This window comes from Bufo gargarizans, chromosome 1, assembly GCF_014858855.1.
Source record: "Bufo gargarizans isolate SCDJY-AF-19 chromosome 1, ASM1485885v1, whole genome shotgun sequence".
NCBI lineage: Eukaryota > Metazoa > Chordata > Amphibia > Anura > Bufonidae > Bufo > Bufo gargarizans.
In genome coordinates, this window is record NC_058080.1 from 456,417,462 (window position 1) to 456,439,646 (window position 22,185).

A 22,185-nucleotide genomic window follows, 5' to 3' on the forward strand; every position below is an offset into this window, starting at 1 on the left:
ATTTTGCCTGTGATGATACCAGCTCTGTGTATAGATAAGACAGGATCCACCGTTCACAGGAGATGATTTTCAAAGCTTATCAGCTCTCATCTGACCTCTGCACAGGGCATACCTAGAAAACTCTCCCATAGAAGTCAACTGAGGTCCCCTCCTGACCATTGTGTCTATGGACCATGGAGTTGCCGTAAAGCAATTTTCTTAATGATTTTTAAAGATGGCCACCCCCATAATCTACAATCAGAAAATAAAAACAGATTAGAAAAAAGGGAGATGTGTCATTATCTGATTTTAACTGGCAGATAAAATGCTTGGTGACACATTTTGTTTAAGGGTACATGCACACGAACGTATTTTGTTTCCGTGTCTGTTCCGTTTTTTTTTGCGGATAGAATGCTGGACCTATTCATTTCAATGGGTCAGCAAAAAATGCGGACAGCACACTGTGTGCTGACTGCATCAGTATGTCCCTTCCGTAGCCCCGCAAAAAAAATAGAACATGTCCTATTCTTGTCCGTTTTATGCATTGTTACAATGGATCCGCAAAAAAACAAAACAAAACAATGGCTTACTGATGTCATCCGTTTTTTTTTTTTGCGGATCCGCAATTTGCAGACCGTAAAACACATAAGGTCGTGTGCATGTAGCCTAACACTATGCTCATGTTTAGGAGTTTGTGGCTGAAACCTGAATTTCTGCATGAACCAGCAGATCTACAAGTGGATTAGCCCCATTGTCATTCAGTGGAGATAAAGGGGTTGTCTGGCCTTGGAGCTGACAACTCCTGTGGTCTGACTCCCAACCTGTGCCCCTTACCGGTAAAAGCAAACACCACTCGCCTGTCTAAGGCTACATTCACACTAGCGTTCGGGGCTCCACTTGTGAGTTCCGTTTAAAGGCTCTCACAAGCGGCCCCGAACGCATCCGTCCAGCCCTAATGCATTCTGAGTGGATGCGGATAATTATGTTACTACTGTGAAATATCATTAAGGGGCCATTCACACTACCATATGGTCGCCATACCCAAATAGCGATCCGCAAAACACAGGCATTGGCTGTGTGAACTCCTGCATCGCGGATGAGGACTCATTGACTTGAATTGGTCAGTGATCCGCAAGATACGGCAAAGAAGAGGACATGTGCTATCTTTAGCTGTATCTTGCAGATCGCAGACCTATTCAAGTCAATGGGTCTGCATCTGTGACGCCGAGTTCACAAGGCCGGTTCCCGTGTTTTGTGGACCGCTACTTGTGGTCTGCAGGCATGGCGACCATACGGTTCTGTGAATGGGCCCCAAAGCTGATGTGACTGAGGTTTGTGATTGGGACTGAGCCACATCCTGGTCCTGTATAAACTGGAAATAGCCAGCAATGGAGCAGCGGCCAGACAACCATCTAAGGTGTCTGAGGTGTTCCAACTCTCCCTAAGGCCTTTTTCACAAGGCCCGGTGCTGGCCAGGCCCGTGCTGCGGACCGCAATCGCGGTCCGCAATGCACGGGCACCGACCATGCGGCAGCCGCAAACAGATCAAGGACCCATTCACCTGAATGGGGTCTGCGATCCGTCTGTTCCGCAAAAAGATAGAACAAGTTCTAAATTCTTGCGCAACGGAACTACGGAACGGAACTCATTCAAGTGAATGCAGAATGCACACGGCTGGTGATCTGTGTATTGTGGAACCACAGTGTGAGGCCCGCAATACGGCCACGGTACAAATACGTTCATGGGAAAGAGGCCTAAATAGAAGGAACGAAGAGTCAGAATTAGAGATGAGCAAATTGATTTGTACAGATTTATTTGTCTCACCAGGCAGAGGTCTATACCTTCGAGGGGCTGTCTCCGCTGCTGTAGATGCTTCCCCCTTCTGTCTGATTTACAGGGCTGGAAGTGTGGCTGCGCATGCACAATCGCTGCTCCAGTAGCGGATGCAGAGCATCTGCGCTTGTGCCGCTATTTGGAGTAGCAGCGCAGGCGCAACATTGTCAGAGCTGGCTGACATGTCCAGCCCTGTCAGCCAAGCGGCCGAGGGAGAATCTAGGGCAGCGGAGAAAGCCCCTCGCAGGTATAAAACTGTGCTAGATGAGACAAATAGATTCATATGAATCGATTCGCGCAGCTCTGATCAGAATGTTAGATTTCAACAAGCCTGATCATCTTCTATTGGTGATGTATTCCCGTCGCCACTGAGAACACAAGCCAAGTGTGTAAGTGCAGGGGGGGGGGGGGGAGTCAGGAGGAATAGCTGTCGCCAAATGAGCTACCAACCGCTCTCCAAGGTGTATTCCCACTTTAGCAGGAAACGACATGGAAGCAGGCCCTCTCATCCAATTTCTGCACCCCTGAAGACACGTTGCTCAAACATCTAATAGTGATGTATCATATGAATGCGAGAGTTTGTATTTGCTGACCATGCAGCCAATGTTCATGAAAATGTGCTGTTTAGTGGCTGACCTTGTTTTTCTGTCCTTTCCTAGGGTCTTGGGACAAGCCGCATAAATGACCAGTGCCCTCGCTCACCCCTGCTTCAGATGACTTACAACTGAGGAAAGGTAGTTCTTTCTGTTCCTTGTGCAAGAAGCAGCGGGGCAGGCTGCATGGGGGCATTAGAATCAGATTTCGGGAACCTGACGGCTGTTTTCGCCGAGCTGTCTCTTTCTGTGTAAATTGAGCATATCCAGTCTCGATATAAGCCGAGGTTTTCTAATGTCTCTCGTGTTAGCTGGTGTTACAGCCAAGAGGAGCATTAGCGAAGCACTGGCCTCATTGTAACGTTACAAAATGAACAAATCCCCATCGGCTTCTTCCCGTTTTTAATTTGAGCCAGACACGGGGGAACGGAGGAGATTTTAGGTTACATTCTAAGCAGTTTAATTGTTATGAAACCTCAGAGCAGCAGAGGGCCTTGTATATTGTAAGAGCGGCTTTTCTGTCATAATCTGCCCCCTTGTCAGAGATGGGATGGTACAGAGCTGGAAAGGTAACCCTGCCGGGCTCAGCGAGCGTCTAGCAAGGTGAGAAGTCTGTCCTCTTCATTCTTCCTTTACATAACTGGAAATTATTCTTCCGCCTAGATGTCTACTGCCACAGAGAATGGAAGCGCAACAAGCGAAAGACCAAACGGGGAAAAAACCTACAAAAAGGTAAGCGCACCATGGGTAGAAAACCTTTCAATGTAGAAAGGGCAGAGATATAGTACCCTTTGGCATACTTTTTGTGGTGAATTATGGGCATCATATAATCAATAATGTCTGGGTATAGTTGTGATACCCTAAATCAGTTGCATTTTCAAGAAAATCTTAAGGGACTTCTCATAACGTAGAAACGGAAGAAAAGCCGCTATTCTGTCCTACATGTATACTTTCAGCAGAAACAAGGGGCGTATTGGACGTGACACATATTGTGACATGTGGCCCCAATAAACCATACTACCATACTGTCCAATGTCTGTCTTCACTTTCCGCTTCACATTTGTATTCATTGTAATTTATGTAGTTGGTTCAACCATTGAAAGTTGTTTCCCGAGAGTCTGATATTGATGACCTAGCTTCAGGCTTGGACCCCCGCCAATCAGCTGCGTGAAAAAGCTGCGGCACTCAGTAGAGCAGCTTACCAAGCACAGCACCATCCATTGAATAGAGGCCATGCTTGGTATTGCAGTTCAGCCCCATTCACTTGCATGGGATTGAGCTGCGCCTAGTCCATGTGTTACCAGCCACGGCCTCTTCAAACAGCTGATCGGCGGGGGGGTGCCTGGAGTCAGAAACCCCTTTAAGGTTTACTCTTCTGATTCCTTTATTTATAGATATTGTCAAGGGAAATAATATATCAAAGCTCATCAATAGTTTTTTTAAGTCTGTAAGCAGCGGATGAATGTATTTCCCCATATAAGACAATAATGGCTGAAATATAGAGCTATATTTTAGCATTTCAGCCTCCACTGTGTGCTACCTGCAGGAAATACTGCCACATAATAGGAGTTTTGCCTATGGGTAGAATGTAGAAGAAGCACATTTTATGCCAAGTGTATGATCTTTCATGTGCAGCATCAACCCTGTGCCTTGAGAATAACTGCAACTCCTGATTTTGAGAGGTCCCTTAAAATAGGTTCTTGTAAATTTCCAGTCTGTTCTTGACCTCAGGTAAAGATATAATTAAGGCGTTGTGCAACCTTGTCCGAGGGTCACATTGTTGGACAACCTCAGGGGACACTATGGGAGAACATCTCTCCTGACATGTATCTGTTATTAACTACCTGCAGTCCGCATGTAATAATTCTGGAGCATCTATTATTATACCTGCATGTTTTGCCTTTCCTCTATTATTCCTTCGAGAAGTTTACGAATAAATCGCCAGCAGTCTAATAAGGATCCAACTGGGTGTTTTCAGTTGTGGGCGTGTCCCAACACAGTCTGATACTAGCAACACTGATTAGATAATGTTAGATTGTGCAGGAACACCCCCCAGTTGGTAACACCCTCTTGGACCTGCTAGCAATTCATTCATAAACTTCTAGAAGTAGTAATAGGGGAAGGCCACAACACAGCATCAGAAGAAAAGATGTTCCAAAATTGATATTACATAGGAATTCACGTGGTTACTAAAACAGACATGTCAGGAGAGGTGACAGGTTCTTTTTAAGAACTGATAAAGTTTATAGCAGAAACATTACACCACGTCCATCTTTAGATAAAATGCATTGGGGCAGAAGCAATAAGACATGGTAATCTGGCTTGCTTGCCGTATAGAAACAGAAAGAGAGTTGAGGGTTAATCAGATCTTGTGGAAGATAGATCCAGAAGACCAAAAAACACTTGAGGCGCCAGAGGATGAAGAGATATATTTTTAGGAGAGAGACGGAAAGATCAGTGGAATTTCAATAGTGGAGAGGCTGCTCATGGGTTGACCATGCGGACGAGTGGTCTGCACGTATAGACAGTATATAGAGGAGACAGGAGGGTTGGAGAGTGGTGGGGTAACACCCAATACAACCTACTCCAATAACCCAAAGCGAGTGCCAGTGCACTAACGGTATTAAGGTTCTAATCATGGGGTTAGTGATATTATACCCCAGTCTGTGAGAACACCTCGTGAGAGGATATAACGCTCGCTCATGCCTAGGGGATATGTGCCCGTAGGTGTGTGGAGCAAACGGTGGAATGTCACCTAGAGTACCATATAAAACAGCATAAACATTGTATGATAAAAAATTGGTAAAAGATAAATGTATAAGCTGTATACAATTATTATGAGCAGGTACTCGCTTCACGAGGGGGGTGGTCAAAAATCCGGCTTTACGTGTTTCGGGGCGCTCCCGATGAAGGGAAACGCGTAGAGCCGGATTTTTGACTGTAATAAAGTTGAAAGGAAGCCCTGACTGACTGGCTGCCTTCATCTTTTAACACCTTAGAGGCGATCCAGGCTGGGGGGGTTCTTGGTTTACAAAGTGCAGAGGGCGCAGCAGTTGCATAGAGAGCAGAGGTTCTGGGGTAAAGGCAACCCCCCTGTTGCTCCTAGAGGCTCATTTCTCAACAATACAGGCCCATATGAACATGGGACCAACACAGAAGCCTTCAGCTGCCAAGCGCACATGTAACAGGTCAGCCAGTTTCATAGGTAACAAGTCTGCTGACAGGTGCCCTTTAAATGTAGGACAAGCCTAATGAAAATGCGATCTGTCCTGTGCTGTCAGTGTATGTAGCTACAGTAATGGCAACCAGCTTTCATGTTTTCTGATCACTCTTTTCCTTTACTGTTCACCAGTAAAATACAGAATCTACAGAGAAAGTCATTTTTTGTCCTGTCTGTACGACACAGCATTAGGGTCCATTCACACGTCCATATGTGTTTTGCGGATCCGCAAAACACAAACACCGGCAATGTGCGTTCCGCATTTTGCGGACCACACATCGCTGGCACTCTCATAGAAAATGCCTTTTCTTGTCCGCAATTGCGGACAAGAATAGGACATGTTCTATTTTTTTGCAGAATGGATGCGGACCCATTTTGCGGACGTGTGAATGGACCCTTACAGTCTGGGAGCGGCCCCTATATAATGAATTGTAGCATTCGGGCTGCCTGTGCTGAGCATCGTAGAGGATGTTTGTGGAAAATGAAGTCTACCTACCTAGACTGCGCCGACCTTCCCATTTGTCATGCAGGCAGCCATAACTACCAAAGCTAGGTTAATGTGACTTTTAATATTGGATCTGGTAAACATATTTTCCACTGGAGCATAATCGCGCGTGTTCGGCCATTTATAGTCATCTCTGTGTGCGATGAAGTCTGCTGCCTTGCAGGCATTGCTGTGTAGAATTCTGTATAACATTATTACAAATATAAGAAGATTTGTCTGTTTTGTCATATTCTAAACCAGAAATGTCAACTTTTGTTTTAATTCTTGAATCATACTCCACGTTGGTCAGTCGCTTGGTTCCCTGGGGAAGGCACGTTATTGCGACTGGTGTATAAAGGCTCGCCGCTGTGCTCCACATGTTGGTCCCATGTTCATACGTGCCCAGCACTGCTGAGAAAAAGTAAGTTTAAATATATGCAAATGAGCCTCTAGGAGCAAAGGGGGCATTTCCATTACACCTAAAGGCTCTGCTCTCTCTGCAACTGCTGTGCCCTCTGATTGACAGGGCAGGACAGGTGTGATCACGTTTACACTGCCTGATCCTGTCAGCAGTTACAGAGAGAGCAGAGCCTCTAGGAGTAATGGTAACGCCCCCGATGCTCCTAGAGGCTCATTTGCATATATTAAAACATTATTTGTCTCAGTAATGTGGACACATATGAACATGGGACCAACACAGATGCCTTCAGCTGCCAAGAGCACATGTAACAGGTCAGCCAGTGCCATAGGTACAAATCTGCTGCAGATGCCCTTTAATATAACCAGAATACCCCTTTAAGTATGAAACTGATATGTTATATATCTTCTAAATTACCGTAGATGGCTGAATCTTCACGACTGTACTTTCTATCTACTAGTTTTAGCTGTATTGATCCTGTTGCACTATGAAATGTATTGTAGTTGTTGTCATGCTTTGATATCTGTATTACCTGTGAATATATTACAAAGTACAGTCATGTGGAAGATTTAGATAAGATTATGGTCACTGAGTTTTTTTTCCAGCTTACAACAGACTTCTATTAAGCTGGTAATGTCTGTAGCCAGAGGAGGCAGGGCAACCACAGGAATTTTGAAGCGCTCTCTCCCCAAGGAGAGATAGTACCCCCCCCCCCCCCCCCCAAATCCTGACAGGCCTCTCACCCAGTTAAGCCAGTACTCTCTGCACTGATGAGGGGCAATCACCTCGAAACAACTGTCTGCAGATGAGATGCTGGCTTATTTAATGACTCAAGGCTTATTTAAAGGGAGTCTGTCACCTAATCTGAGCCTTTTAGACGGCTCAGATCAGGTTATAGACTCCTTTGCCCTCAATGGTACCTTTTTATTTGTCCTGTCCCTCTCCGAGATCTTAAAAACATGACTTTTTAAACTTATGCTAATGAGCTTCGGCAAGTGCCCAGGGGCGGCGTTGCTGCAGCAAGTGCCCAGGCCCCTCGGCGATGTGCCCAGAAAACCACCCCTCTTTCACCCCTCTTGCCCACCCTTGTTTCCTATTATTAGCAACTCCTCCTCTCCACAAAAAAATGGATCCACAAAAAAAACAAAACACGGATGTCACGCAGATGTCATCTTTTATTTTTTTCTTTGCAGATCCGTGTTTTGCAGACCACAAAATACATATGGTCCTGTGCATGGACTCATGCATACAAACGTAAGGGTCTGCAATGCATGAGCATCGGCCGTGTGCACTCCTGGTGCAGATGCGGATCCGTCGACTTCAATGGGTCGGCGATCTGCAAGATACGGCAAAAGATAGGAAATTTTTTATCTTTTGCGGTGCGGAGGCACGGACCTGAAATCCTATAGAAGCGCTTTGTAGGTCTTACCTGGGCTTTTGAATCCATGCCTCCACTCCATAAAAGATAGGAGAGTACCAATCTTTGGCGTATCTGGCAGATCGCGGACCCATTCAAGTCAATGGATTCCTCATCCACACCACATAGTGCACACGGCCAGTGCCCGTATATTGCAGAGCAGCAGTTTATAGTCTGCAATACAGGCACGGAGCCCTTCCGTTCGTCTTCATGAGCCCTAACACACTATTGCTTGGGGCCTGCAATGCTGTTGCATTTTCCTCCACTCATGGGTAAAAAACAACCTCTGTCATCTGAATTTCCGTAGTGCATTCTAAAATCCCAACAGAATGTGAGATTTTTATTTATTTATTTATATTTATTTTTGGGGAATTTCACACCAAAATATGCAACAATTCCTGCACATGTGAATAGGGCTGTAGTCTGGTAGCAACATGTGTGTTTGCTTTCATCAGGATCACAGAGCTACCAGTTCCATCTAAGGCTACTTTCACACTTGCGGCAGAGAGATCCGGCAAGCAGTTCCGTCGCCGGAACTGTCTGCCGGATCAGGCAAAATGTATGCTAACTGATGGCATTAGTAAGACTGATCAGGATCCTGATCAGTCTTAAAAATGCCTGATCAGTCGAAAAAATGCATTGAAATGCCGGATCCGTCTTTCCGGTGTCATCCGGCAAAAACAGATCCGGCATTTATTTTTTTCACCTTTTTAATCAGTCTGCGCATGCGCAGACCGGAAGGACTGATCCGGCATTCCGGTATTCTGAATGCCGGATCCGGCACTAATACATTCCTATGGGAAAAATGCCTGGCATTCCTATGGGAAAAATGATCCGGCATTCAGGCATGTCTTCAGTTTTTTTTGCCGGAGATAAAACTGTAGCATGCTGCTGTTTTCTCTTTTGCCTGATCAGTCAAAACGACTGGTAGGTACTCTCCGTTCAGACTGCATGGGGATAAAACTGATCAGTTATTTTCCGGTATAGAGCCCCTGTGACGGAACTCTATGCCGGAAAAGAAAAACGCAAGTGTGAAAGTACCCTAAGCAGTCAATAATGTAAGGACTGGCTGGCATTCTCATGCATGTATATATTTAAAGAAAACATATATCCCAGTTATGGATATACCCTTATCATGATTATAATAAAAGGTCTCTCAGCATAAATGATTTCAGTATCACAAGACATTCCTGGTATAGATGAGGGCTTATTTTTCACTAGCTATATGCAGAATGAGTTCTTTCAGTTTGGTATGGTTTCATTCCCAATGTCAGTTGCAGTTGCACAGAATGGGCGTATAATGCAAGATTCTCAGAGGCAGTAACCTAAACCTTTTTATTAATGCGTGCATTATCAAAGAGGTTAATATACAGCGTGGCCCCCAAAAAGTAGACCGCCTCCAGCCATAGTATGACAAGATGAACGAGCAAGTGGATTGTTTTTTCTAATTACCCACAAGTCACAAAAGATGCTGAAAGTGTTCCCCGTTCACGTCTATGCATCTTTGGACACGTCGGATTATGTTGGCTGATACCAGTAATGCTGTGGAAGAAAATATATCCTGCTTTTTCCAACAAGATGGGGCAACATGCCGCACGTCACGGACCTCACGGGTACGGGTTGATGACCTGTTTACGGAGCAGCGAACTGTGAGCCAGGGGTCATGGCCACCACGTTCCCCAGACTTGTCCACATGTGATTTCTATCTGGGAGGAAATATAAAACAAAAAGTGTACGCCAACAATCCACATCCCCTGGATGAACTCAAGACATCACAAACACCCTCCGCAGCATCACAAGACCATATCAGCCGACGTAATCCGACCTGCTCAAAGATGCAGAGACCTGAACGGGGAACACTTTCAGCATCTTGTGTGACTTGTGGGTAATTTAAAAAAACTTTCATCTTGTCATACTATGGCTGGAGGCGGGCTACTTATTCGTGGTCCTCCCTGTATGATAGATGAAACTTGAGATGTAGACTAAAGGAACTGTGGTTCACATTCCATAGTTACAAAATGAATGGGTTTTCTTCAAATTACCAGGTTGAATATTCTCTCTAATCAAACAGTTCCCATATCAATGCTATTTGCCTTATCAAATATGGAGTGCTACAGGTCCATTGGGTAGTCCGTCATGTATTTTTATTGTGTTGTGTTTGTGTGCTTTTAGTGTTGTTGGTAAAATGTAGCTCTAGATACTGTGTTTTTTCTGGTGTTTTTCCTTAGGCTTTGTTCACATCACCGTTCAGCCTTTCCATTCTCCTGCTCCGTTTAAGAGCAGGAAAACGAAAAGGATGTATTCTGCACATAACTGAGCCGAACGGATCCTAAGAATCCCATAGACTATAATGGGGTCCGTTAGGTTTCCGCTCAGATGATTTTGGAGCGGAGACAAAAGTAGTGCATGCAGGACATTTGTCTCCGCTTCAAAACTCTTTCTCTGAGCGGATACCTAAAATATGCAAAAAATAAATAAATGCTAAAATACCCCACAAAATTTTTAAAATGTCTATGCTGTTATTTACCACCAAAAATGCAAACAAAAGACCGTGTGAAGGAATCCTTAGGCTGGAGTCTGAAAGGCTTGTTCACATTTGCCTGGGAGACTCAGTTGAGATACTGAAAAAATACTTTTTTTAGTTTTGTTATAGATGTGGACGTCCTACGGAAACTGAACAGACCCCATTATAGCCAATGGAGTCTGTTCCGATCCTTTTAGTTCAGATATTCAGGCCGACTCTGGCACCTCCAGTAGTTTCATTGTTCTGCTTCTCTAATAGAGCAAAGCAATGAAAATAACTAGCAAGTGTGAATGTGACCTAATAACTAATTACATGGCGATAGCCATGGTCAAATTTTCATGGATGATTATGTAAAGCCCAGTTTGAATGCTTTCCACTGGCAGCACTGTGGCAGATGTATCACTGTCTGTATGTTAGTTTTTGGAAATGCAGTATGTATACTGCACTAGTGAAGAGACTGTCATACCTTATGGTTCATAAGCTAGTGTGAACTAAAGGGACAGTAATTGCATTGAGATTATCATAAGACTTGGAAATATTTAGTGTTCAGAACATATTGCGCTGTGGACATCAGAGCTACCTGGTAGGTGCAAGTTTACACAACATGTGGAGCAGTGGACCTCAGAGCTGCCTGGTAGGTGGAGGTTTACACAACATGTGGAGCAGTAGACCTCAGCATTGCCCAGTAGGTACAAGTTTACACATCATGTGGAGCAGCAGACATTAGAGCTGCCTGGTAGGTACAAGATTACACAACATGTGGAGCAGTAGACCTCAGAGCTGCCTGGTAGGTAGAAGTTTACGGCACATGTGGAGTAGTGAACCTCAGAGCTGCCTGGTAGGTACAAGTTTACACGTGTGGAGCAGTGGACCTCAGAGCTGCCTGGTAGGTACAAGTTTACACAACATGTGGAGCAGTGAACCTCAGAGCTGCCTGGTAGGTACAGGTTTACACATCATGTGGAGCAGCAGACATTAGAGCTGTCTGGTAGGTACACATTTACACAACATGTGGAGCGGTGAACCTCAGAGCTGCCTGGTAGGTACAAGTTTGCACAACATGTGGAGCAGTGAACCTCAAAGCTGCCTGGTAGGTACAAGTTTACACAACATGTGGAGCAGTTGACCTCAGAGCTGCCTGGTAGGTACAAGTTTACACAACATGTGGAGCAGTGGACCTCAGAGCTGCCTGGTAGGTACAAGTTTACACAACATGTGGAGCAGTGAACCTCAGAGCTGCCTGGTAGGTACAAGTTTACACAACATGTGGAGCAGTGGACCTCAGAGCTGCCTGGTAGGTACAAGTTTACAGAACATGTGGAGCGGTGAACCTCAGAGCTGCCTGGTAGGTACAAGTTTACAGAACATGTGGAGCGGTGAACCTCAGCGCTGCCAGGTAGGTACAAGTTTACAGAACATGTGGAGCAGTGAACCTCAGAGCTGCCTGGTAGGTACAAGTTTACACGTGTGGAGCAGTGGACCTCGGAGCTGCCTGGTAGGTACAGGTTTACAGAACATGTGGAGCAGTGAATCAGAGCTGCCTGGTAGGTACAAGTTTACACAACATGTGGAGCAGTGAACCTCAGAGTTGCCTGGTAGGTACAAGTTTACACAACATGTGGAGCAGTTGACCTCAGAGCTGCCTGGTAGGTACAAGTTTACAGAACATGTGGAGCGGTGAACCTCAGAGCTGCCTGGTAGGTACAAGTTTACAGAACATGTGGAGCGGTGAACCTCAGCGCTGCCAGGTAGGTACAAGTTTACAGAACATGTGGAGCAGTGAACCTCAGAGCTGCCTGGTAGGTACAAGTTTACACGTGTGGAGCAGTGGACCTCGGAGCTGCCTGGTAGGTACAGGTTTACAGAACATGTGGAGCAGTGAATCAGAGCTGCCTGGTAGGTACAAGTTTACACAACATGTGGAGCAGTGAACCTCAGAGTTGCCTGGTAGGTACAAGTTTACACAACATGTGGAGCAGTTGACCTCAGAGCTGCCTGGTAGGTTGCTTGATGCATCACCAGCAGAGGCTTACGTGGGATTTAGAAGTGGGCGTTCTTGTCCTGCAATTATGGCTTTAAATAATTATTTGTCAGGAGAAAAACTGGCTATACCAGCTATTTACATTTAGCTAATGGGATTTTCTAAGTAGTTATTGAGCTTATTGTTGAAGTATGGTAATAAAGGCAGTCAGCAGTAAACTACACAAGCAAATGGAGATTGCTTTTTTATGCAGTTTGACAAAGTAAGAATGCTGCTCATTATTTTGCCCAGTGTACAACGTGTACTGTATCAATGTTTGCTTCAAGTGGAGCTTCTATGTAGTCTTGAAGGACATATACCAGAAAAAGATTTAAAAGGGCACTGATAGAAGTTATTGGCCCAAAGCCTGAGGCTGCACTACTGGACCTAGAGATTCTAATGACAACACCTTTTGTGGAGCCAAAATGCCCTCCGAGACATACAGTCCGTGAGCGGGCCATATGTCCCTGAGCGGCATACATCGTGCACACGGGAGCGCATAGCATCATAGGTTACTATGAGGCTGTGCGCATTGGGCCTACCATGGGACTATTGTCCCGCACTCATATGATCTTATGAGTGTGGGACAATAGCCCCGCGGGTGGCCCTATGTGCACAGCATCATAGTAACCTATGATGCTGTGCGCTCCCGTGCGCATGATGTATGCCGCTCTGGGACATATGGCCCGCTCACGAACCGTATGTCTCGGAGGGCATATGGTCGTGTGTATGAGTCCTTACAGTTCTGGAATGTATTGGATAACACTGACAGGCTTATGTCAGTGTTATCCAATACATTCCAGACCTCTAAGGGTTACATAGCATCGTAAATCAATATAATGCTATGCGACCCCGTCAGTGCTGGGAGGTCAGGACAGGAGCTGCCGTATACTCATGCTGCGAGTCCGATCCGTGAGACTCTCTCGTCTAAAAGGGGCCTAATGTTTTTTCCTAAGTCCATGGAATGATAATTTAAACAGTATTTTGTGTGTACTCCACTTGTCAGCAATGCACGCATCTTATGTATAACTGTTTTGAAGAATACGGTCCATAATGGCCTGTATATCTTGCACATACTGTATGAACATTGCAAGTTCTTTATCAAAGCAAAAATAAAATGACCAAGAGTGTGGGAAAGTCTATTTTTATATCTGCAAGACTTGTTGCTTTTAACCACGCGGCAGAGGTGACAAAGAATGGTTGTGAAGCATAGACCTCTCAGTATTAGCAGGTGAGAACGACTGTGCTCTGCTTTTCCTAGAACAGTGTGTTCTTGCTTGTAGGCGAGCTACTCATTACTGTAGTAATAAGCTTGTGTTAGAAGAAATAAACAGCATGTTTTCAGCAAAATCCGAATGCACCTTTTTATTTATCATGTGTCATCTTTTGTTCTCAAAAAATCTCTGCCTTCTTCTATGAGATGAAATTCACATAATACCATTGTAGTTTGTATCACCATTTTATATATCTGGCTAACAGATGAGTACCCTAAATGGGGCACCATCTCTATTGACTGGAACAAATTTCCAGTTGCACTCCTAAAAGAGGCAAGTAAGTCAATACTTTTGGCTAGTTTAACCCCTTTTGGACCGGTTTTTTTCATCCTCGAATTGCAAGAACCACAGCTTTTTAATTTCTATTGTAGCTGTACGAGGGCTTGTTTTTTATGGGTAAAGTTGTATTTTTAATGGCACCATATTGGAGTACATATTGTAAGGATTAGCTTTTCATTTTTTATTTCAGGGGTGCAAAACAACTACTGTTCTGCTATTCTGTGGTTTTGTTTTTTGGATTTTATTTCTACAGCGTTCAACACTTGGTACTGAGATTTTAACTTAATTCTGTAGGTCAGTACGATTACGGTGACACAAAATTTATATTGTTTTCTGTTTTACTACTTTTGCACAATGAAAACACTTTTTGTGGAATGAGTTGTTTTTATAGGATGAGTTGATGTGTTCAATGGTATCATTTTGGGGTAAATATGACTTTTTAATCATTTTTTTATTCCATTTTTTGGGTTGTGAAGTGACCAGAAAGCAACAATTTTTTGCCATGATTTTACCATGTGGGTTAAAGAACCTGATCATTTTATAGTTTGGGTCTTTACAGACGCAGTGATACCAATTATGTGTACTTTTTTTTTAGCTTTATTTTGTGGCATAATAAAAAAAAATTACGGAGGAATTTTTGGGTGTTTGTTATCTTTCCCCTGATTTGATCACTTCTGTAATACACTGCTGTATTGCGGTGTATCATTCCTGTCAGTGGTGTAATAGGGTCTATTTGGTATGTTTACATGGCAGACCTGGAGGACGGCTCTATAACATGCTGCCTGCAGATTACACTGCATTTCATGGTGACAGGTTCTCTCCAATCTTTGGGGCTATTCAAGTAAAACCAGTTTACGTGTGAACTGAGCAACAACTTTGAGCCGCACAACAGTGATATAGTCGACTACAGTATTGTATTATCTGCAAGTCCTAAGATTAGCTTGATCCTATTGTAATGACAACTTGGGGTATGTTATTCGCCTTGTTTGTTTTTCGTTAGCTTGTTCATTTATTGCAATTACACTCCCCCAGGAAGGATACCATAGATTGGATGTCTTAATTTTCAAATGAGACTTGAAGAATTAGTACAATAATCCTCTCAAGGTTTAATTCACTTTTGTTGGCTTTACATTAGGCCTTGTCTCTCCTTCCCTTCTCCTAACAGAAAGTTGGTGAAGTCAATTCTTAAGACATACTGTATAATATAAAGGCTTTTTTTTTAACAATCCAAATAGGGTTCAGTTGACTGTATAAGGTGGAACACTAGAGCCTATGATCATCAGAAACAACCCATTGTTTAATTCAGGTTGTTTATGTTAAACATATATATATATTTTTTAATTTTGGGTGATTTTTGTTTTCATTCAATCTGTTAAAAAAAATACCTAAAATCCTGCAGTTCATACACTGGCCACTAGGCCGAATAATATGTCAAGGTGTCTTATTCTGTACAGGTAACTTTTTAGTAGCCATCTCATTGCCATCACAGGCAGAATTACAATGACAGAAATTTACTCTGTATAGATATACCAGTATTCACCATTCACAATAGGAGATATCTGCACAGGTCACAGATATGCCTAGAAAACTCTCCCATAGATGTCAGTGAGGTCCCCTCCTGTCCATTGTGTCTATGGGCGATTTGGCTGGAAGCTTTGACATACTGTGCTATTAAAGAGGACCTGTCACCACTCCTGACATGCCTGTTTGTACCAAGTTGGGGGGGTGGGGGGTGTACCTGCATAGTCTGAAAATTTCATCACTGATTGGATAGACCGAGTCTGTGCAGAATTGCAGATACACCCCCCCCAAACTGGCTACCACCCCTCTGTACCCTTACTGCTAGCAATTCATTCATATCTTCTAGTAGAAATAATAGAGGAATGGCACAACGTAGAGCCATAAGAATAGATGCTCCAGATCTGTTATTACATGGGGTATGCATGAAGCGATTAGAAGAGGCCTGTCAGGAGAGGTGACCGGTCCTCTTTAAGCCTAGAGGCAATAGCAAAGCTGCATGCATTTATTTTTATTTATTTTTAATTACTGTGGATTAGGGTCATGGAAAATGTTAAATACATCACCAACAATTCAAAAAAAAAGGTGTTTAACATGAAATCTGGTTGCAATAATAGTTCAATATCTGATGACACATTCCTTTTAAAGATATCCTTTTTAAAAGAGAGTGTCTTCTATTGAATCAGAAACTGGGTGAATGATTCAGTATCGGACATGTAACAATTATAACAACGCAACAACTCTCCACAATTCAACAGTCACAGGAACTATAAGGGCTAAATAAACCGCAAACATTCACAAAAAATCTCAGCAATTTCTCCTTCATCTCCTCCTTTCCTTTGATCCTTTGTTGTCTTGCATTGCAACTGAACCTAAGAAATATATAAAGAAATCCTCTCTGTGTCTGTAATGCACGGACTGTGACAGTTCAGGAGACTTGTAATCAATAATCATTGAAGGAGAAAAGGTAATGGCGTATTTCTATATGTGTATTCTCTTTACAGACAGCATCATCAGCGATAAAAGGAACCATTCAGCTGGGAATAGGCTACACTGTAGGGAACCTTACATCCAAACCTGACAGAGATGTGCTTATGCAAGATTTCTACGTAGTCGAGAGTGTCTTCTTACCAAGGTAAGAACTTCTTTCTGTCTATTTATCTATGCTAAATAGGCCGCAGCATCACAGGGGTTAAAAGAAAACTCCAAGCCGGTTATTCTGAAAGTTTTATCCATTACAGTAATGCAACATTTTGGCAATATAAAATGCCTTTATCTGTCTGTCTATCTATCTATCTATCAATCTCATATCTATCTATCTATCTATCAATCTCATATCTATCTATCTATCTATCTATCTATCTATCTATCTATCATATCTATCTATCTATCTATCTATCTATCTATCTATCTATCTATTATCTATCTATCTATCAATCTCATATCTATCTATCTATCTATCTATTATCTATCTATCTATCTATCTCATATCTATCTATCTATTATCTATCTTTCTATTATCTATCTATCTATAATCTATCTATCTCATATCTATCTATTATCTATCTATCTCATATCTATCTATCTATCTATCTATCTATCTATCTATTATCTAACTTTCTATTATCTATCTATCTATTATCTATCTTTCTAGCTCATATCTATCTATATATCTATCTCATATCTAGCTATCTATCTAGCTACAGTATCTCTCATATGTATCTATATATCTATTGTCTGTCTATCTATCTCATATCTATCTATCTCTCTCATATCTATCTCTCTCATATCGCTCTATCTCATATCTATCTTTTATCTATCTATCTCTCTCATATCTATCCATCTATCTATCTGTCTACCCCCAGCATTAGTAAGTTGTGGTGAACGTGTTATAGACACTGAGTTTACTGGAGCAGTAGAGAAAATGCTCTCAGTGGGACGTAAGAAATAAAAGCCAGTTACTGTGAAATGTATCTTACAATGAGGACATATCTATATTTAAACATTTTCCTACTGTAGGCATAATTCTGTGGTCCGCACATAGTACAAGACTAAATACTTCAAGCTTAGTCTAAATATTAATATGATTGTTATTTACACTATACCAAATAAGATAGGGTATACACATATAGGATGGTTTATATAAGATGAGAAGGTTTAACAGTTTGCAGAGTTTAGTATACTGCCCTGCATAAGGTGGAACAAAATCTAGGATGGCAGGAGGTTCACTGTCCCAAAAATAAACTAACAAGCTCTTTTTATAAAGAAAGGTGAGAAGTGATTTTAAATCAGCCAAATAAGCGTAAAGTCAACGTTCTGTCACACCAGCATAGACATCCTATAACTTATATCACTTATGATACCAAAGTAATTATGGAGCCTGTAGGGAGAAGTATGAATACAATTTTATGTACGGTAAGTTATGGCTTAAAAATGCATGCGCAACTACATCAAAATGTGTGAAATGGGCTTTCAACTCTTCATGTATGTAATATGTCTTGACTTTAAACTCTTGCACTCAGAGGTGTAACTAGAAATGACTGTGCCCCACAATAATTAACATTTTTGAATTATTGGACATCAGACGGTACCAAGAAAAAAAAGCTGTCTTCTCCTCCTGAGGGCGCCTCCACCCTTCATGCAGCACTGCGTCTAGGCACGCACTAACTGTGACCTGACATCGCACAGTGTCAGGTCATAGTGCGCTCTTACACAAACTACGTCCTGTCCTGAAGCTGTGCTCTGCCAGGACTTAGTGCAGTGCAGGCGCCTTGAGGCGAAGACCAGAGAACGGTGAGTACTGCCAGTGCTAGGACTAGGAGCACAATGCTCCCTGGGACCTGAAAATAAATCTATTTGTCCTCCTCTTCCGGCTCCCCTTCTTGAGTTCAGGACCCATAGCAGCCACTTCCCCTGGTTCCATGGTAGATACGCCCCTGCTTGCCCTGGTTAGAATATAAGAAATGGTATCATATTAAAGCCCAGAATCCTAGATCTCGAATATTACCAGACTTAAAGAAGACCTTTAACCACTCCTTACATGCCTGCTTTAATAGCTTCGTGCATTCCCCATGTAATAACAATTCTGGAGCATCTGTTCTTATGGCTCTATGTTGTGCCATTTCTTTATTATTTCTATTAGAAGTTATGAATGAATTGCTAGCAGTCTGCAGTAAGGGTACAGAGGGGTGGTAACAAGTTGGGGGTGTATACCTGCACAGTCTGAAAATGTCAGCACTGATAGGAGGGAGAGAGCGAGTCTCTCCCCCCCCCCCCAACTGGTTACCCCCCTCAGTACCCTTACTGAAGGCTAATAATTCAGTCATAACTTCTAGTAGAAATAACAGAGGAATAGCACAGCATACAGACACAATAACAGATGTTCCAGAATTGTTATTACATTGGGAATGCATGAAGCGATTACTACAGACTTGTCAGGAGCGGTGACAGGTCCTCTTTAAGATCCAACATTTGGGGGTGCAGCACTCATTTGATATTAGGGAGCAGCGTGAAGTGCTTGTAAGTGAGAGGTGATTGGGGAGACTGCATTTGAGAGCAGGTAGAAAGATGGCAACCTGTTAGGGTGATTTCACACTGCATTTGCATTGTTTGTCGGAAGTAGGAGGATTCCGCCTATAGGCTTTTATGTGGGGCAGGGGGGGAAATAAAATATATATATATATATATATATATTGTTCAGTGTAAATTTTTTACTGGATGCTTCTATATGAAAATGTTATTCCACAAGCAGCAAAAAAAGTATACTGATGGAAGCCAAAAGAGTGTCCTTCCATCAGGTGAATATGTGCCTATGGATATGTTTGATATATGTGCCAGAAGCTTTGCAAACGCAGTGTGAAAGCACCCTTACTGTCATTTCTCTGTTAGGGTGGCTGTCGGTGCCCACCACTGCTCCAATTCTCCCAGTGAGCACAGCTGCTCATCTGCTCACTTGCTCCTGGGCTTCAGCACCTTGGCGTTGTTGTGCCAAATGCCACGCAGGCTGAGGCACTTTATCTGCTGTGCCCGTAGGGTGCATGCACACTCCCTTCAGCTCATAAAGGGCTGATGCATGCACCCTAATCTTCACCAGCTCATGGTTTGCCGCCCTGTAGGAAGGTGTCTGAGGACACTGCACTAGTTTCCTGCAAAGTTATGGCATTATATTGTTTGCCTGTTCTGTGTACTTACTTCTGGATTTGACCATTGGCTGCCTGACCTGACCCTGAGCTGTCCGTCCTGACCATCAGATTGTCACTTGAACATAGACTACTCCTAGATTAGCGGCTTGGTGGTTCCCCTGTAGCATAGTCCGGATCCCTGTACAGAGGTTAAAGAGGACCTTTCATCAGTTTTGCAAAAGTCTAATTAGGGTGTTACCTTATAGGGCGGGCCCTACTGATGCCATGGCATTTATATATATATATATTTTTTTTAAAGACACCCCTCCCCGTTCGTCCGCTGTGGCCCCCAGTTGTTTTTGGAGCCTTGTATTAGAATGAGGAGGAGACTGAGTCTTTCTCAGTGGGAGTCTCCTTCTCCCTGGCTGTAGCGCTGTCCAATCGCAGCGCAGAGCGTCACAGCCAGGGAGAAGGAGACGCCCATTTAGAAACCCTGGGGTCTCTTCCTCCCTGTTCCAATGCTAGTAATTAGCATACTGAGTAGGGAAAATACAGAAGGGCACAGCGGGCGCACGCAGCTGCGCCCAGGAATAATAGTAAGCACTATAGGATCCCTGCTTTATGCCCTACCTAACGTGCTACTTATCTTATAAAGCCTGGACCCATGAAAGGTCCTCTTTAAATGGTGACGACCAAGGTGGCCACTTAGATAACGCCCTTAGGAGTAGCTCCAAGGCAAATCTGTTCTAGTGATACTGCGGATCTACATCCACGTCATAACATTCTCCCTCTGTACAGACTCCACTAACCCCCCGAGGGAGAGTGGGGGGGGGGGGGGGGGGGTGGTAAAACGAATTATTCAATTCATCACCCCTCTTAGTCTTACCAATAAGATTGCTTCCTGATTGCTGAAGCAGTGAGAAGATGAACAGTTGTGCATGTAATCAACCCAGCTACTAATTGGGCCGCTTGTCTCCTGGTCAATTTTTGCTATATTCTGATCTGGGTGATTATGTAATTATATGTCCACGTAAACAGTGACATGATTGGCATGTATGAGATCAATACATCTGGATTTGTTGTGCATCTCAGTCTCTGCTCAGGTTTGACTTTTAGCCACCAAATCATTTTTTGCCTTTCAGGTTATATTTGTGTTAGTGAAGTGTGCAGGCCTGGCCAGGATTAAGGGTATAGCACCTTACCAGGATTAAGGGTATAGCACCTTAGAACACAGGTGTACAGTTTATGCCTCAATATAAGCTATACAAAAAACTTTTTTTTTTACTGATCCTGAGTTACAGATTGTATTACAGCTCAAAGCTACATTCACAATTTTGTTCATCATTACTGGAAACAGTCATCAACCTTCTTGCCAAATACGTCATTATCAGTTTATGTGAGCTTCAGTAATACAGTGAAAGTTTCTCCTAAATCAGATACCTGTCTGGTGTAAAGAGTACACTTCCCAAAATCCTAATTTCCAGAGCATGCTTTATACTGAACCAGTAAGGCCTGTTTCACATTTGCTTTTGACAGATCTGGGAGGCTGTTCCGGCCCGGAACAGCCTACCGAATTTGGCACTGCCGGAATTCCGTCCAGCCCCAATTAACTGTAATGGGGACCGGTGGAGATCTGGCTTAAACTCGGCCAGGTAACAGTCTCTCTGGAGGTTGTAGTCAATATGTGACAGAATTCTGGTATAATCTGTGCCCAAAAATTGGTGGACATGCTTAGTGTTATGGACAATAGTTGTGGAACCACTGTACCAACTGACCGGTTTGACTTTGGACTCATGTGGCCCGTGTTTGCCAGCAGCTCTCTGCTCCTTCCCAATGGGCAGGAAGACCAGAGTAGTGCTGTTTCATCCTCCCCATGCAGGCTGAGGCCTTCATCTTGCTGGCCCTGCCTCATAGCCATACGGCGTGCATGCCGCTCTTTGGCTCTTAAAGGACCAGTGTGCACACACCTAATCTTCCCCAGCCTGTGGCTGGGCACCATAGGGTATTTAAGGCACCACCCCTGTGGCAGGGTACCTGAGCAATAGGTTCTAGTTTGCTGGAAAGGTGTACTACTTGTCCTGTTTGCTCTCTCTTTTGCCAACTTTTGTCTGACTCCAGATTTGACCCAACGCTATCTGACCTGACGTCTGCCTTGATCTTCATACTGATTCTGAGCAGCCTATCCTGAAGCTCGGACTAACTTTGGATTGCACAAACTCTACCTGCTCTGAACTTAACTTGTCCCAAATTACAGTTTTCCCTGACCACTCAGTGTTTTGCATTGAAGGTGTCTCTTAACCCTCGTGTGTCAGCAGTCTACTGGACAGAAAACTCCAAGAGGTAGTGGTCTGGTGGTTACAGATTCCTTTATGGAAGGTGAAACTGAGGGGTCAATTAGATACTCCTCTTAGGAGAAGCCCCAAGTCAAATCTGTTCAGTAGACACAGCAGATCCACCTAGTAAAAAATGTATCTGCAAAGTTACTCAACTTTTTATGTAGACTTA

General features: G+C 43.4%; 1 protein-coding gene across 1 annotated transcript in view; it reads left to right on the forward strand.

Moving 5' to 3' along the window:
• The window catches only part of PIP5K1B (phosphatidylinositol-4-phosphate 5-kinase type 1 beta), a 164,520-nt gene that overhangs the window by 79,459 nt on the left and 62,876 nt on the right, over window positions 1-22,185 (forward strand). Inside the window, exons 2-4 of the mRNA XM_044272706.1 lie at window positions 2,472-2,546; window positions 3,069-3,137; window positions 16,564-16,694. Coding sequence (XP_044128641.1) covers window positions 3,069-3,137; window positions 16,564-16,694 — 200 coding nt within the window. The 5' untranslated portion in view covers window positions 2,472-2,546. The remainder of the gene's footprint in view (window positions 1-2,471; window positions 2,547-3,068; window positions 3,138-16,563; window positions 16,695-22,185) is intronic.